At 34.8% G+C, this 18,028-nt stretch overlaps 1 protein-coding gene across 6 annotated transcripts in view; it reads right to left on the bottom strand.

Annotated features, from left to right (window-relative positions):
• The window catches only part of PCDH9 (protocadherin 9), a 930,050-nt gene that overhangs the window by 299,597 nt on the left and 612,425 nt on the right, over nt 1-18,028 (bottom strand). Inside the window, exon 5 of one of the 6 annotated variants that reach the window (XM_032402889.1) lies at nt 16,152-17,829. The exons of the other annotated variants lie outside the window; for them this stretch is intronic. Within the exon in view, the coding sequence (XP_032258780.1) occupies nt 17,822-17,829 (8 nt within the window). The 3' untranslated portion in view covers nt 16,152-17,821. Of the gene's footprint in view, nt 1-16,151; nt 17,830-18,028 lie in introns of those variants that run through there. 6 annotated transcript variants of the gene reach the window in all.

Genomic DNA, 18,028 nt, shown 5'->3' with positions numbered 1-18,028 from the left:
ACTCATTCTTCCCTGGGTTATCTCACATGGACACATGAGATATAAAATGCTAATAAACCTCTGTTGTGTTTTGTTTTTTTCATGATAATCCATCTTTTACTACAGGAGTCTCAGCCAAAAACTCAGAAGGGTAGAGGGAAAATTATTTTTCCTCCCTTACACTCTTTAAAAGTAATTTTATTTTAAATGACATCAAATTACTCTATACATCAGTACGCTGCTCATCAGGGTTTGGAACATGGTGGAATTAATATTATTATATATAAAATATTTTTATAGAGTTCTTAAGCATGAATTTTTTTCAAGGATATTAGTGTTTGGGGCAACAGATGGTATGACATAACTGAAACAATTATATTTTATTAATGTAACATACTGTGGAACTACACAAAACATCCACTTGGAAACAGGGCTTTGCTAAATTTAAGTTAATTTAGAAGTAATGAATCAAGGCAAAATATTTTCTGAAGTCAGAATAATATGACTAAGAGATGTGTGGTATGAGGGAAGAGAAAAACAATATGCCCATGACATTTTCATGAACAGTATTCTACTTAGCATATCACAATATCTGAGTATAATCTTCTGAATCAAAGACTAGGAACAAAAAACCTCCAACCCTGGTTCTCTGAGAAGAACATCCACGTGATAATTTATATGAAAACAATGTGCAGCTATAAGGAGAATAAATAAAATTCTTGGAAGGAACAATATTGTTGAACACAGACCACATAACTAGTTAAGATAGGCAAGATTAAGGTAACATCAGATTAGTTTAGATTAAACAATTACAGTTTTAATAGTGTAAGTACAAAGGAAAGTTAAAAATAAAAGGTTTAATTCTCTTGGTTGATAATAAAGGAAGAGATTACCATCCCTTCCTTTTTTCTTAAAGAATTTACTTTATAAAACTTAAAGTTGTAAGTACTCTCATCTGTCTGAAATATATGTAAATCTTTTTGAAAACTAGAGAGGCCTTTTGACATTTTAGAATCCAGGAATATTTCTCAAGAACGTGGGAGCCATCTCTTTGAATCTTACGCATCAAGGTAGATAGCACCCCTATCTCCCAGCTTCTGTGGAAGGGTAGGAGCCGAACTGCAGTAGGCACTTTGCTACAGGTTGCAAAATAACCTCTAGTTATAAAGATATGAAACACCAATGAGCAGATACAGATGGTCACCCTTATAACCAGGTAAAGTTGGTTGCACTATACGTGACAATTAGTGCTATGAAGTCCTGCTACTTGAGGACTGATTATTGTTTATCTTGAAAACATGTCTGTAATGGGTTGTATCTGCTTCTCCACACAAGGGGGCGAGATTCCTTCCTGTCTTCGCAATCTCTCAGGATTGCCTATGATGCTCATCACATTCTGGTTCAACACTTATTCAATAATGAAAATGATTTCTTTCTCTCCTACATTTGTAGAAAGGATTTCTAGGTTTATAGAAAATTTAGTTTTTAATTATAATTGCCCAACAATGGCAAAAATTAGTCAGAAATAAAGAATTCAGGATATATGCACCACAGAGAAAATATATGTCAACATTTTAGTAGTAGTGACGTAAATTAGAATGTTTATGCACAGTTATTGGTAAGCACATTTTCTAAATACAATGTACTAACATCTAGGAATTATTCCTTTTTTCAGTAATGATAAAAAAACTCTTTAAAGAGTGTGAGACTCTTCTCTTAGCACATGAACACCACTGTTAATTAAGCGAACAAGAAAAACTGACCTTACAAGGTAGAAGTAAAATTTGGCATAATCCTCTAGCAGAATAGGATTTTAAAAATGCAGTGGATTGGATAGCATATTAAATACACAAGGTCATAGGCTGTGCTGACAAACATTAAAAAATAATTATTTTTAATCAATAAGATCATGTAACAACGATATGCAATAATTCATTACAAACAAAACAAATATATATTGTATTCCCATGATTTAAATGAAGGTCACATTGTTTTGATCCAAAATTGAAGGTATCTAAGAAATGCAAATTTTAACTCCACATGGTGCAGAGACTCTTTTTTATTTCACACACATGAAAAAATGACTAGTACTACATAGCCCCTATCCAGGCTGCGGAAAACCTGTTATACCAAGCCTTCATTAAATTTATCTACTCTCTGTCCCCTTTCCCAATAAATGATTCTTTAATGCACACATTAACAAATGAACATTGTCCATTTTTTTCCAGAAAAATTCTTTAATTGAAAAATAAAATGCAAAGATTAAGATGGTTTTAGGCATATATCTATGTATATACCTAGATTTATAAATGCACATTCACACAAATATATAGGTTTATAGATATGTACATATGTATACATCCACATATATGTAAATGTGAGACAGATGCATTGTATTTTCATTTCTTCTATATGTAATACCTATAGATATTTGCTATTTGCAATCTTCCTTTTAGGAATTTTACACATGACATATTAAATAAGTGGATGAGTCAAAGACTGTAAGAATGGAAATAATGTTCTCCCTCACTGGTTCACTGGTTTGCCTTAACTAGAGTCTATCAAACAATTAAAAACTCAACAGAAATATTTGAAATCTATTTGATAGAACCCCAATATATGGTTCATTACTCTATGAGAAAAAAAAATATTTTGCTTTGATTCATTTTTTTTGCCAAGTAAGCACTCCTATAAAACTCAAAAAAAAAAAAAAGAAAAAAAAGGAGCAATTTAAAATGTAAGGGTGGAGTTTGTACTGGAGCAAAACATAGCTATCCAAAATAAACTAATTTTTTGTTGTTTTTTATTCCTTTAGTTATCTTTACATTAAATGAAAAATTAAATATAGAGGACATATAGAAACAATATACAAGTTGAGAGAAAAATTTTCAAATATTGTAATGATTTCTATTCAAAATTATGCTCAAGAAATTAATACATATTTATCTTTTCTAAACTAATGAAGTATTTGAGCCAGAAAGGTTAAAAATGGCTCAGGGAACAGCCATGCTAAGTAAATGTTTTAGGGCCTTGATTTATGCAACAAGTTCAGTTCAATAATGAGCAAAACTGCTAATCAGTGCCCACAGATATTAGATAATAAATTCAACAGGGCCAAATGGACATTTGCAGCATGGCAACTACTGGCTTAATGATTTAATTAATCTAAACATGCAAAATTTTGTGCTTGCTTAAATTTGTTTAGCACATGACACATTAATAGAGATTAAAAACTAAGGGTATATTCATAAATTTTAAAAGTGTTTTAGGGGAAAAGGGACAATTACCAGATCTTACATAAATGCCTCATAAGAACCATATCAGGAACTTGAGGGAATGAGTTCATATATTTGGCCTTGTAATTATTTACCTTATATTGCTAAACTGAAACAGCTTTGATTAGTACAGTGTATCTATAAAACTGCTCTAAAGGAAAGACAGTGATAATCAAAGTAGAATATAATTAGAATACTAGCTTTCTTTAGAGCTTCCCTGTTGTAACAATTACTTCAAGTGAACAATTTAAAATCATGTAATTTATTTTTCTGGTTACATCTGCAACCTTAAAATGGTTTCTTTTGCAAAACTATCTTTTTGATCATTTAAAAACATTTTAATTTCAAGCTGTTTTGATGTGTAGTGATATATATATATATATAGTTGTTGTTTTGCTGTAAGTGGTAGAAAAAATTTTCTCAGATGTAATGATAAGTAAAAATTAGAAGATGAAATGATAATTAAGGTAGTCACAGTATCTTTTTTCTTTGTTCATTTGTTTTTTTCACCTGTTTTTTTTAACTTTTTATTTAAATTCCAGTTAGTTATAATACAGTGTAATATTAATTTCAGGTGTACAATAGAGTGATTCAACACTTCCATATAACACCCGGTGCTCATCACAAGTGCACCCCTTAATCCCCATCCCTTATTTCACCCATTCCCCCACGCACTTCCCCTCTGATAACCATCAGTTTTTCTCCATAGTTAAGAATCTGTCTCTTGGTTTGCCTCTCTCTCTCTCTTTTCTACCCTTTTGCTTGTTTGTTTTGTTTCTTAAATTCCATATGAGTGAAATCATATGGTATTTGTCTTTCTCTGACTGACTTACTTCACCTAGCATAATATTCTCTGCTCATCCATGTCGTTGCAAATGGCAAAATTTCATTCTTTTTTATGGCTGAGTAATATTCCCATGTATATAGGAATATTACTATATATATGTATATATATATATATAATTCATCAGTCGATGGACATTTGGGCTGCTTAAATTATCTGGCTATTGTATATAACGCTGCTATAAACATCAGGGTGCATATATCCCTTTGAATTACTATTTTTGTATTCTTTGGGTAAATACCTAGTAGTGCAATTGCTGGATCATAGGGTAGTTCTATTTTTAACTTTTCCATTTAGCAATATTTCCATTAACTGTCCATAACATATACTGGGCTCTATAATTTACTACTTGATAGATTTATGAAATCCTTTAAAAAAAAACCTTTTTGTTTTTTCTGGGAATTCAATATGTATTTGTTTTGATTGAGGGTTTTTCTTAATTTTAAAAAACCATAAATACTTAAAATCCCTACTCAGAAATATTTAAAATACATAAGGTCTTAGGTATATTACTCAGTGGGTTATTTTTCTCATGTTTTCCAACTATTAGAAGTTACTAAATTAAATGTTAATATTTTGTTTATGTATGCAACTGCTTTTACTTCTTGAAAAACAATTATACTATATATTATTAACAATTTTCATCCCATGCACAATCATTTTAATTATTTTAGTGCTATCAATTTAATTACGCAAATGCTCTACATATATAAAAGAGAAAAACATGCCAGAGACAAACTTTAGCACTTCAATTTTTTCTGTGATAAATTTTGTTCCTAATATAATTTTCTCAAAATTTTATTAAAGATTTCAATTTCAATATTTAACAATGATAAGCTTCTTGGCTGATATGGTGTGATACTTACAAATGCCCCATTACCTCAATTATAGCAGCTTTCAAATTGAGAGCATATCTCATTTATACTTACTTTCCCAGTTACACATAAACCCCCAGTAAATTTTAAATTAATGAAAGCACAAGTGAATGATTGGAATATGCATTCCAGAAATGGAATTAAATGAGATTCCCCTCCATCTAAGCACTTTCAATGAGTTTATTAGACCAATAACCCAAGAAAGAACTATTAAATATACCGTTCAGGTTTCCAAAGTGATTTGAATTCCAGAATGTGCACATCAACTATAAAAGCGCATGATCAGAACCATGGCTTTAGAATCATTTGAGTCGGGGCGCCTGGGTGTCTCAGTTGGTTAAGCAATTGCCTTCGGCTCAGGTCATGATCCTGGAGTCCCGGGATCGAGTCCCGCATCGGGCTCCCTGCTCGGCAGGGAGTCTGCTTCTCCCTCTGACCCTCCTCCCTCTCATGCTCTCTGTCTCTCATTCTCTCTCTCTCAAATAAATAAATAAAATCTTTAAAAAAAAAAAAAATAGAATCATTTGAGTCAATTCAAAGATGAAATATTTTAGTACCACAGAGTCTACTGAGGAACTATCTAGCAGCTGATATTATTGTCAATTACATTTTTTTGTAGAAAACAAAAAAATCATATTTTGTTCTGCTGATATTTCTCATGACTGGTCCTTTTATGTTTCTAATAAGCTGACAAAAGATAAATACAAACTAAAAGCACTTCAAACAATTCTGTAATTACACATTTTTCTTCTAACATTTTGTGTAAGTGCATGATAAAATAGTTAATTGCCCTATACTAGCAATTAGCAGTTGGTCCTGTTACATATTCTGCAGAAGCAGAATATTATATTGTCATATGTGTATTGTGCTTTACATTTTATGAACACTAATTATGGATATTGGTATAGACATTAGCATTGGAGTTTATGTCTGAACTCCTTATCTTTTCAAGAAAACACATGTATACTATTTTAGACAAATTAAAACTGTGTGTGTTTCTTTAAAGGAGCTAACTTTATACCACGTTATAATTTTTTTCTCTCTCTCTAGATTTATGCATTAAGACCAAACTTATATACAAGTCCCAGGGAGCACTCTAATTTACTTGAAAACAGCCTTAAGATTTTTTTCATATTTCTTTTCTTAATTACTATAAAATTCCAAGGAGAGAGAAAGAGAAAGGGAGAGAAAGACAGAGAATGAATATAATTTCATTTCCAGTGGTTTTCATAAATAAATTAAACAAATCTTTCCCAGGGACATACGTGGGATTTATTTGTACACTTCTATGTACTCACATTGTAAAAAAATACCGCTTTATATTTGAAGTGTCTTTTTAACTCAGGTTACACTATTTTGTTCATAAAACATATATGTCACATGGAGAATCATACTCTTTAGTTGATAACTCTGGGCTAGGTCTTACAAATTCTGGATTTTATTTCCAACTAATAAGAGTTTTGAAAGGTATCCCTTGCAAAAAGTATGGGCACCTTTTGTCTGTCTTTAAAAAATAGGTAACTTTTCTCAGTGTCTTGTACAGATCTTAAAATGTATTTTGGTCTATTATTTAAAACATGAATACTCCCACACAGGTGCACATAAACACACACACCACTCAGGAGAATTTTGGCTAGAGAATGATATTGACCACTTACATATAGTACAAGTGCAATTAATTTGTTAGTTAATTTGACTAAGGCGGTATTAAAAACAGATATTAGTTTCACTAGGTAACCGTGAAATTGGCTTTATTTTATTTGGTGAGAGGGAAGAGTTAAATAATCAGGCCACCAACCTATTAAAACTGTAATCGACTTAATTGTGATAGTACATCCTTTCTTATGATTGTCGTCATCACTATCACAATTAAATCAAGTCAAAGAGCTCAATATATAAAACATGTTATTTGTATTGACATTTTATCAAAAGGTTGTATTAACAGAATTATTCTAAGAGCATATTCAAAAAATAAATTATATGAGTTCAGAAAGGTAAGTAGAGTTAAAAAGTTTTCTTAAGACCAATACTTACATGCTATCAATGACTATGAAGATTAACTACTAAACATGTAAAAATCCAATAGAGCATAGATCATTTAGAGAGAGATTAGTTGCCTTTTAACTTGGAAAATGTGGCTGTAATAAACACAACAATGGGTTTTTTCACTGAAAATTAATTTGAATTTAAGAAAGTATAATTTCTTGCATATTCAGCATAATTTTTTCCAAAATAAATATTCTTGCATACACTATCAAAGAGATGTCTTCAATGTACAAAGTAGTGATACATTAGTCATTGAGAAATTGTTCAATGTATTTAATTTACATCCCAGAAACTTCACAGAAATATATGACTGTGCATTTACAAGTTATACACTGAAATTCATACATAGAGCATTAAGAACTAGTTGAGCTTTAATCAATGTGTTTTCTTTATTATAAATGACTTTTTTTTATCACTTTTATATTCCATGTTTAGGTTGTGACACCTATTCATGTAGGTGTAGGGTTTTCAAAAAAAAAAAGTATGACATATTTCTGGTGTCCCAACTATCTTTTGAAGAGTTTTACATTTTAGTTGCCTACAGAATCTCCCCTATTATTTAAAACTTTGTTATCTAATCCCACTCCTCAGTGAGCCCCAGAGAAAAGTAGTCAATCACTCCCGTCTCCCCGGTCTCCGGCTGTACTCCGTGCTCACCCGGCCTGTGACCTAGCATTTCTATCTCTGGCACACAACCCCCATGTGGAGTCTCCAAACCCAGCAGATTGCTGCGGTGTGCTCCCGCGCTGCTCCTCCCAGGGGAGGAAGGGGAGTCTCCCCAGATCTGCCACTTGTTGGGTCCCTGCTGGAAGAGCAGTGGCCCGACTGTGCCGCGGATCATGGTTTATGACAACCCCGGTCTGAGAGCCCACTCCTCTGCTCCGTCTCTGCAGCTGGCTTCCCTGCTCCAATACCTGGGAGCTCTGCCACACTCAGGCACCCCCGGACTTCCTGTGACCCCAAGGGTGCTGAGACCACACTGTCCCAGTGAGGGTTCCACTCCCCGCTTAGCCACTGGAGCGACGTCCCTCAGCGGAGCGACTTCTACAAGTTCGGATTTTGTGCTTCGCTGCTCTATCACTTGCTGGTAGTGGCTGATGGAGGCCCCCCCCATCTATCTTCCCTAATATCGCCTCAGATTCACTTCTCCACACGTCGTCTTACCTTCCAGAAAGTGGTCACTTTTCTGTTCAGAGATTTGCTACTATTCTTTTCTTTGATCTCTTTTTGAGTTTGTAGATGTTCAGAATGGTTTGATCCCTATCTAGCTGAATTCTTTGGACCAGACAAAATTTAGGTCTCCTACTCCTCCGCCATCTTGCTCCTCCCCAATATCATGTATTTTTTCAATTGATTTTTAACTGCTTAATTAGATAACAAAGTTTTAAATAATAGGGGAGATTCTGTAGGCAACTAAAATGTAAAACTCTTCAAAAGATAGTTGGGACACCAGAAATATGTCATACTTTTTTTTTTTTTTGAAAACCCTACACCTACATGAATAGGTGTCACCACCTAAACATGGAATATAAAAGTGATAAAAAAAAGTCATTTATAATAAAGAAAACACATTGATTAAAGCTCAACTAGTTTTTAATGCTCTATGTATGAATTTCAGTGTATAACTCATAAATGCACAGTCATATATTTCTGTGAGGAGTTCTCGGCTCCTCTGGGGCGGAGACTGGGAGGCCGCCATTTTCACTCTCGTCCTCCAAATCTGTAGGGAAAGCTTGCAGGGAACAAAAGCTCCCGAGAGCAAACCCGAGCAGATTACTTAGCCAAGCCCCCAGCAAGGGCGGGGCAATTCCACCTCTGGCAGACATTTGGGAACTATGGCAACAGGCCCCTCCCCCAGAAGATCAGCAAGAACAGCCAGCCAAGACCAAGTTTACCCATCAATGAAAACGGCAGAACTCCACCGCTAGGGGAATAATGCACATAGAATCCATGGCTTTTTTCCCCCTGATTCTTTAGTCTTTCAAAGTTAATTTTTTTTTTAATTTTCTTTTTTCTTTTGGAATTTTTCTTTTTCCCATTCTCAACCAACATCTTATCAATCTCTTTTTTAAAAATCTTTTTTATTTTTCATTTTTAGAGTCATATTCTATCCCTTCATAGTGGTTAACCTTATTTTTGGTATATACATAAGTTGTTCTCTCTTTAAAATTTTGAGATACAGTTTCTTCTAACAGAACAAAATATACCCTAAATCCTTAGTGTATAGTATTGTTCTAGTTTCCTGCCTGATCACATTCTCTCCCCCCCCTTTTTTTTAATTTCTCTTCTTTCTTTTTTCAACCAACTTGTTATCAATTCCTTTTATAAAATCTTTTATAATTTTCATCTTCACAGTCATATTCCATCCCTTCATCATATTTACCCTTATTTTTGTACATATATAAGCTTTTGTTTCTTTAAAATTTGGGGAGGCAGTTTCTTCTAACAGACCAAAATACGCCCAAAATCTAGTGTGTGGCACCGATCTATTCACCAGCCTGATCATATTTGATCATATTCTTTTTTTTTTAACTTTTTCTTTTTCTTTCTTTTTTTTTTTTTTTCGTTTTTCTTTCTTTCCCTTTCTTTTCCCCTGGTTTCAGGTCTCTTCTGATTTGTTTAGAGTATATTTTTCTGGGGTTGTTGTTACCCTGTTAGCATTTTGTTCTATCATTCATCTATTCTCCACTGGGCAAAATGAAAAGACAGAAAAAATCACCTTAACAAAAAGAACAAGAGGCAGTACCAACTGCCAGGGACCTAATCAATATGGACATTAGTAAGATGTTGGAACTAGAGTTCAGAATCACGATTTTAAAGATACTAGCTGGGCTTGAAAAAAGCATGGAAGTTATTAGAGAAACCCTTTCTGGAGAAATAAAAGAACTAAAATCTAACCAAGTCAAAATCAAAAAGGCTATTAAGGAGGTGCAATCAAAAATGGAGGCTCTAACTGCTAGAATAAATGAGGCAGAAGAGGGAATCAGTGATATAGAAGACCAAATGATGGAAAATAAAGAAGCTGAGAAAAAGAGAGATAAACAACTACTGGATCACGAGGGAAGAATTCGAGAGATAAGTGATACCATACGACGAAACAATATTAGAATAATTGGGATCCCAGAAGAAGAAGAAAAAGACAGAGGGGCAGAAGGTATATTGGAGCAAATTATAGCAGAGAACTTCCCTAATTTGGGGAAGGAAACAGGCATCAAAATCCAGGAGGCACAGAGAACCCCTCTCAAAATCAATAAAAATAGGTCAACACCCTGACATCTAATAATAAAACTTACAAGTCTCAGAGACAAAGAGAAAATCCTGAAAGCAGCTCGGGACAAGAGGTCTGTAACCTACAATGGTAAAACATTAGACTGGCAACAGACTTATCCACAGAGACCTGGCAGGCCAGAAAGGACTGGCAGGATATATTCAGAGCACTAAATGAGAAAACTATGCAGCCAAGAATACTATGTCCAGCTAAACTGTCACTGAAAATAGAAGGAGAGATAAAAAGCTTCCAGGACAAACAAAAACTAAAGGAATTTGTAAACAGGAAACCAGCCCAACAAGAAATATTGAAAGGGGTCCTCTAAGGAAAGAGAGAGCGTAAAAGTAACATAGACCAGAAAGGAACAGAGACAATATACGGTAACAGTAACCTTACAGGCAATACGATGGCACTAAATTCCTATCTTTCAATAGTTACCTTGAATGTAAATGGGCTAAATGCCCAAACAAAGGACACAGGGTATCAGATTGGATAAAAAAAAAAAAAAAGAAAAAAGACCCATCGATATGCTGTCTGCAAGAGACTCATTTTAAACCCAAAGACACCTCCAGATAGAAAGTGAGGGGATGGAAAACCATTTACCATGCTATCAGACACCAAAAGAAAGCTGGGGTGGCAATCCTTATATCAGACAAATTATATTTTAAACCAAAGACTATAATAAGAGATGAGGAAGGACACTATATCCTACTTAAAGGGTCTATCTAACAAGAAGATCTAACAATTATAAATATCTATGCCCCTAACATGGGAGCGGCCAATTATATAAGGCAATTAATAACAAAAGCAAAGAAACACATCGACAACAATACAGTAATAGTAGGGAACTTTAACACCCCCCTCACTGAAATGGACAGATCATCTAAGCAAAAGATCAACAAGGAAATAAAGGCTTTAAATGACACACTGGACCAAATGGACTTCACAGATCTATTCAGAACATTCCATCCCAAAGCAACAGAACACACATTCTTCCCTAATGCCCGTGGAACATTCTCCAGAAGAGATCACATCCTAGGTCACAAATCAGGTCCCAAACAGTACTAAAAGATTGGGATCATTCCCTGCATATTTTCGGACCACAATGCTTTGAAACTAGAATTCAATCAAAAGAGGAAAGTCGGAAAGAACTCAAATACACGGAGGCCAAAGAGCATCCTACTAAGGAATGAGTGGGTCAACCAGGAAATTAAAGAAGAATTTTAAAAAATTCATGGGAACAAATGAAAATGAAAACACAACTGTTCAAAATCTTTGGGATGCAGCAAAGGCAGTCCTAAGAGGAAAGTATATAGCAATACAAGCCTTTCTCAAGAAACAAGAAAGGTCTCAAATACACAACCTAACCCTACATCTAAAGGAGCTGGAGAAAGAACAGCAAATAAAGCCTAAACCCAGCAGAAGAGAAATAATAAAGATCAGAGCAGAAATCAATGAAATAGAAACCAAAAGAACAGTAGAACAGATCAACAAAACTAGGAGCTGGTTCTTTGAAAGAATGAATAAGATTGATAAACCCCAGGCCAGACTTATCAAAAAGAAAAGAGAAATGACCCAAATAAATAAAATCATGAATGAAAGAGGAGAAATCACAACCAACACCAAAGAAATACAAACAATTAAAAGAACATATTATGAGCAACTATATGCCAGCAAATTAGATAATCTAGAGGAAATGGATGCATTCCTAGAGATGTATCAACTACCAAAACTGAACCAGGAAGAAATAGAAAACCTGAACAGACCTATAACCACTAAGGAAATTGAAGCAGTCATCAAAAATCTCCTAGCAAACAAAAGGCCAGGGCCAGATGGCTTCCCAGGGGAATTCTACCAAACATTTAAAGAAGAATTAATACCTATTCTTCTGAAACTGTTCCAAAAAATAGAAATGGAAGGAAAACTTCCAAACTCATTTTATGAGGCTAGTATTACCTTGATCCCAAAACCAGACAAAGACCCCATCAAAAAGGAGAACTACAGACCAATATCCCTGATGAACATGGATGCAAAAATTCTCACCAAAATACTAGCCAATAGGATCCAACAGTACATTCAAAGGATTATTCACCACGACCAAGTGGGATTTATCCCTGGGCTGCAAGTTTGGTTCAACATCAGCAAATCAATCAATGTGATACAATACATTAACAAAAGAAAGAACAAGAATCATATGATCCTCTCAATAGATGCAGAAAAAGCATTTGACAAAGTACAGCAACCTTTCTTGATCAAAACTCTTCAGAGTATAGGCATAGAGGGTACATACCTCAATATCATAAAAGCCATCTATGAAAAACCTACAGCGAATATCATTCTCAATGGGGAAAAACTGAGAGCTTTCCCCCTAAGGTCAGGAATGCGGCAGGGATGTCCACTATCACCATTGCTATTCAACACAGTATTAGAATTCCTAGCCACAGCAATCAGACAACAAAAAGAAATAAAAGGCATCCAAATCAGCAAAGAAGAAGTCAAACTCTCACTCTTTGCAGATGATATGATACTTTATGTGGAAAACCCCAAAGACTCCACCCCAAAACTGCTAGAACTCATACAGAAATTCAGTAAAGTGGCAGGATATAATATCAATGCACAGAAATCAGTGGCATTCCCATACACCAACAACAAGACAGAAGAAAGAGAAATTAAGGAGTTGATCCCATGTACAATTGCACCCAAAACCATAAGATACCTAGGAATAAATCTAACCAAAGAGGCAAAGGATCTGTACTCAGAAAACTATAAAATACTCATGAAAGAAATTGAGGAAGACATAAAGAAATGGAAAGATGTTCCATGCTCATGGATTGGAAGAACAAATATTGTGAAGATGCCAATGCTACCTAGAGCAATCTACACATTTAATGCAATCCCTATCAAAATACCATCCACTTTTTTCAAGGAAATGGAACAGATAATCCTAAAATTTGTATGGAACCAGAAAAGACCCCGAATAGCCAGAGGAATGTTTAAAGAGAAAAGCAAAGCTGGTGGCATCACAATTCTGGACTTCCAGCTATATTACAAAGCTGTCATCATCAAAACAGTATGGTACTGGCACAAAAACAGACACATAGATCAATGGAACAGAATAGAGAGCCCAGAAATGGACCCTCAACTCTATGGTCAACTAATCTTTGACAAAGAAGGAAAGAATGTCCAATGGAAAAAAGACAGTGTCTTCAACAAATGGTGTTGGGAAAATGGGACAGCCACATGCAGAAGAATGAAACTGGACCATTTCCTTACACCACACACAAACATAGACTCCAAATGGTTGAAAGACCTCTATGTGAGACAGGAGTCCATCAAAATCCTAAAGGAGAACACAGGCAGCAACGTCTTCGACCTCAGCCACAGCAACTTCTTCCTAGAAACATCGCCAAAGGCAAGGGAACCAAGGGCAAAAATGAACTATTGGGTCCTCATCAAGATAAAAAGCTTTTGCAGAGCAAAAGAAACAGTCAACAAAACCAAAAGACAACTGACAGAATGGGAGAAGATATTTGCAAATGACATATCAGATAAAGGGCTAGTATCCAAAATCTATAAAGAACTTATCAAACTCAACACCCAAAGAACAAATGATACAATCAAGAAATGGGCAGAAGACATGAACAGACATTTTTCCAAAGAAGACATCCAAATGGTCAAAAGACACATGAAAAAGTGCTCAACATCGCTTGGCATCAGGGAAATCCAAATCAAAACCTCAATGAGATACCACCTCACACCAGTCAGAATGGCTAAAATTAACAAGTCAGGAAACGACAGATGCTGGCGGGGATGCGGAGAAAGGGGAACCCTCCTACAGTGTTGGTGTGAATGCAAGCTGGTGCAGCCACTCTGGAAAACAGTATGGAGGTTCCTCAAAAAGTTGAAAATAGAGCTACCCCATGACCCAACAATTGCACTACTGGGTATTTACCCCAAAGATACAAATGTAGGGATCCAGAGGGGTACGTGCACCCCACTGTTTATAGTAGCAATGTCCACAATAGCCAAACTATGGAAAGAGCCAAGATGTCCACCGACAGATGAATGATAAAGAAGAAGTGGTATATATATACAATGGAATATTATGCAGCCATCAAAAGGAATGAGATCTTGCCATCTGTAACAACGTGGATGGAACTGGAGGGTATTATGCTGAGCGAAATAAGTCAATCAGAGAAAGACATGTATCATATGATCTCACTGATATGAGGAATTCTTAATCTCAGGAAACAAAGTGAGGGTTGCTGGAGTGGTGGGGGTGGGAGGGATGGGGTGGTTGGGTGATAGACATTGGGGAGGGTATGCTATGGTGAGCACTGTGAATTGTGTAAGACTGTTGAATCACAGACCTGTACCTCTGAAACAAAGAATACATTATATTAAAAAGAAAAAAGAAAAAAGAAAAAATACATGATATTACCAAATAAATTACAAGTACAAGAACATAAAATCATAGTATATGCCTGTTCAATTGAACTTTGGTATAGTTTTTTATTTACTGATTTTCTCTAGTAAGATTCTCTTTAATTAAACATGGCTGTAACAATGCATTTCCTTTTCATTTATGATAGATATTTTGACTCCTCTTTATAAATACTACTTTTTATAATTTATATTTTGGGTTGTGAGATTTATATTCCAAAATGTAGTTTCTCAAAGTGAGCACTCAATCTTGACCCCATTTTTCCTCACTCTCTGACTTCCCTGTCTCTGGTATTTTGTTATTTTACGCTTTCTTTGACTCTGTCAGCAACTCTCTCGGCAGCTCAGAGTTCTTCTGCTTGCTTCAAAGAAAGAGATTATTTTTCAGTTTGAAATCAATGTTTTTCCAATGCACCTGACTCAACAGATGATTCTTCATACTGTAATCTTTCTTTGCAGAATAGAATATTCTAAAAAGAATTTAAATTTGTATATAGATAGATAAAAGTTATGTATGTACACATTTATTTTCAGCAACTCATTGTGGTGATAATGGGACAAGTAATAGTTTTTATTCAACCTAACTAATTTTTTCTGCTGACCTAAATATAAAAAAGGAATCTCTATTATTTCAGGTAAATTATTATATATTACTAATTATACATTTATTCCATCCAACATTAGCATATCTCTCTTAATTAAAATGAACCTAAGAAAGTTTTAATGACCAGATGGGTAATTGAATGGTTACCAAAAATAATTTAAAAAATTATTAACAAGAGCTATTTTCCTTTATGAGAAATGAACATAGGCCTGAAATATAAAATTAATATACATAGAAAAATAGAACAAATGATAAATTCCTTCTCAATCCCATCAGTCAATGGACACTATCCATTATCAATATGTTTTGCAAGTAATTTCTATGCAGTCTTCCCCAAAGATATCTCTGCTGGGGGAACGACAACTGCATCACTTTCTATAGTATCTCCTTCTGATTTAATACTTGGTTTTAAGTAAGGCTGAAAAGTTCCAACTAGATGAGGCAATCACATACTGATCAAACTGTGACATTTAGTAGGTTTCTGGGTGTTGGATGATAAAGGAGGCATAAGAATCCTTTAGATTTATACTTTAGCATACTATTACATCTGAAATTTCCTATATTAGTGCAATAATATTAATTTCGAGAATATTTATGGCATATCAAATATATCTTCTATCCAAATTTACTACAACTGGCATACATACATATCTATAAACTGGAGTTTTGGGGCGCCTGGGTGGCTCAGTCGTTAAGCGTCTGCCTTTGACTCAGGTAATGATCCCAGGGTCCTGGGACTGAGCCCCACATCAGGCTCCCTGCTCGGCGGGAAGCCTACTTCTCCCTCTCCCATTCCCCCTGCTTGTGTTCCCTCTCTCGCTGTGTCTTTCTCTGTCAAATAAATAAATAAAATCTTAAAAACAAACAAACAAACAAACTGGAGTTGTAGATTCGTCTATATTTTCTACATATTGGATAAAATACTTGACCAAAATAATATTTGTACTAGAGCTGACCCAAATTATGCTATCTGAGGACAAAATCACTGGATTTATGCAGAAACTGCATTTTGGTAAAAACGAAAATCAACAAGTAATACACATGTAACTTTGTGGTATCCGGGACTCCTTGTATGTACGTCCTATGATATTTTACGTTGTTGAATACAAAAGTTAAAAATTAAAAGTTCTGAAAGAAAAGACATAAAGGAACAAAGGAGAAAATACCAAAGGACGATACGTGACTTTTACAAGCAGCTCTTACAAATATTGAACTGTAGGCTTAATAATAAAGCCTCATCTATATTTAAAAGTTATTGTCTACTTGGCTCCTGGTCTGTCCTGTTCAGCCTTCAGCTAAACAGTAAATGAAGTGTCCACATGACAGACTATTCAGCAGAACTGGCACTCTGATTACTTATTTAACAGTTTTTATTTATTTATGTTTTGCCAGATGAATAAACATGTTTTCCATACATTATCTTAATAGACTTGACGATCCAAAGACAATATTTATTATACAATGTCTTGTGTGTCTCAAATGACTGCATTTTTTTCTCCTATAATTCTCAGTGTGGGGTAGAAATATTCATTTATCATGTGCTAGAGCCATTTTTTTTTTTTTTTTTCCAACAGCAACATTGGCTGAGTTCACTTTTTCAAGTACAATTCATTATTCTGGATAACAGGGGCATCCACCTCCTTGAGGGTTTGCCAAGATTTGCAGGATCTAAAATGCAGTTTGGTGGAGTGAAATGGAAATCAAAAGGCTGCCTTCAGCATTCATGCAGCTCTTTAAGCTGCAGGCAGCCCTTTCATCTATCAATGGTTCTTGGGATTAGAGCTTACCCACTCACTTATTTTTCCCACACATAATCAGAATTAGGAGGACAGGCAGTGAGAACAAATGACTGGTTCACTGCCTCTGGCACAGAGGGTCACTGCAACATTTTTTGTGCTTCTATCCGTGTTAATAAAAATGTACAGATTTCCCTCCCTACTGTATGTCGAATACCCAATACGACTGCAGTGAGCGTTTTTCATATTCATTCATTGCTTTTTTAACACATTGATTAAGTGCTCCCTACGTGGTAGGCATCGCTCTAGGCACTGGGGATACAGCACTGACCAAAACGTCTCATGGAGCTTCCATTCTAATACAAACTCATAAATAAGTTAGATGGCGACAAGTGCTCAGCAAAATATGCTGAAGGCAAGGGCATTGGAATTCTGGAGTAAAATCTGCTTGCTCCTGTAGGAAGGAGGATGAAGTAACAGGTCTTCTTTCTGCTTTCATTGTAATGGTGATCCAGATGTTGGATAGTAAAATTTCCTGATAAATATTCACCTAAGTCATAATTAAAATGACTGAGGAAATCTTCCAGTTAAGGAGTTGATCATTTTTGAGACTGTTTCATAACTTATTTATTATTACGTGATTCCATATTTTATACAAAATCCTCTTTTCCATAGAAAGTGTGAATAAAATGAGCATTACTTAAGTAGACGAAAGCACATGAACAATAGCACATTTTTAAAATGTGCTTCTTCAACATCCTGCAACAGAAATAAGGATTCAGTAAAAAATTTGCCAACTGTGTGAATAAATAAAAAATGAAATTTTTGCAATAAATAGATTTTGGAATAAATGAAAAATATTTGAATGAAAGAATGAACCAATGAATAAGGTATAAAGGGAAGAAATTTGCTTCTTTGGGGACAATCTGGATCAGAGGGTATTTCATAACTGCATATT

The sequence above is a fragment of the Phoca vitulina genome, unplaced genomic scaffold (genome assembly GCF_004348235.1).
Source record: "Phoca vitulina isolate PV1807 unplaced genomic scaffold, GSC_HSeal_1.0 scaffold5, whole genome shotgun sequence".
In the NCBI taxonomy this organism is placed as follows: Eukaryota; Metazoa; Chordata; class Mammalia; order Carnivora; family Phocidae; genus Phoca; species Phoca vitulina.
The sequence above is the reverse complement of the archived record's forward strand: the minus strand, read 5'-3'. Positions and strand labels throughout refer to the sequence as shown.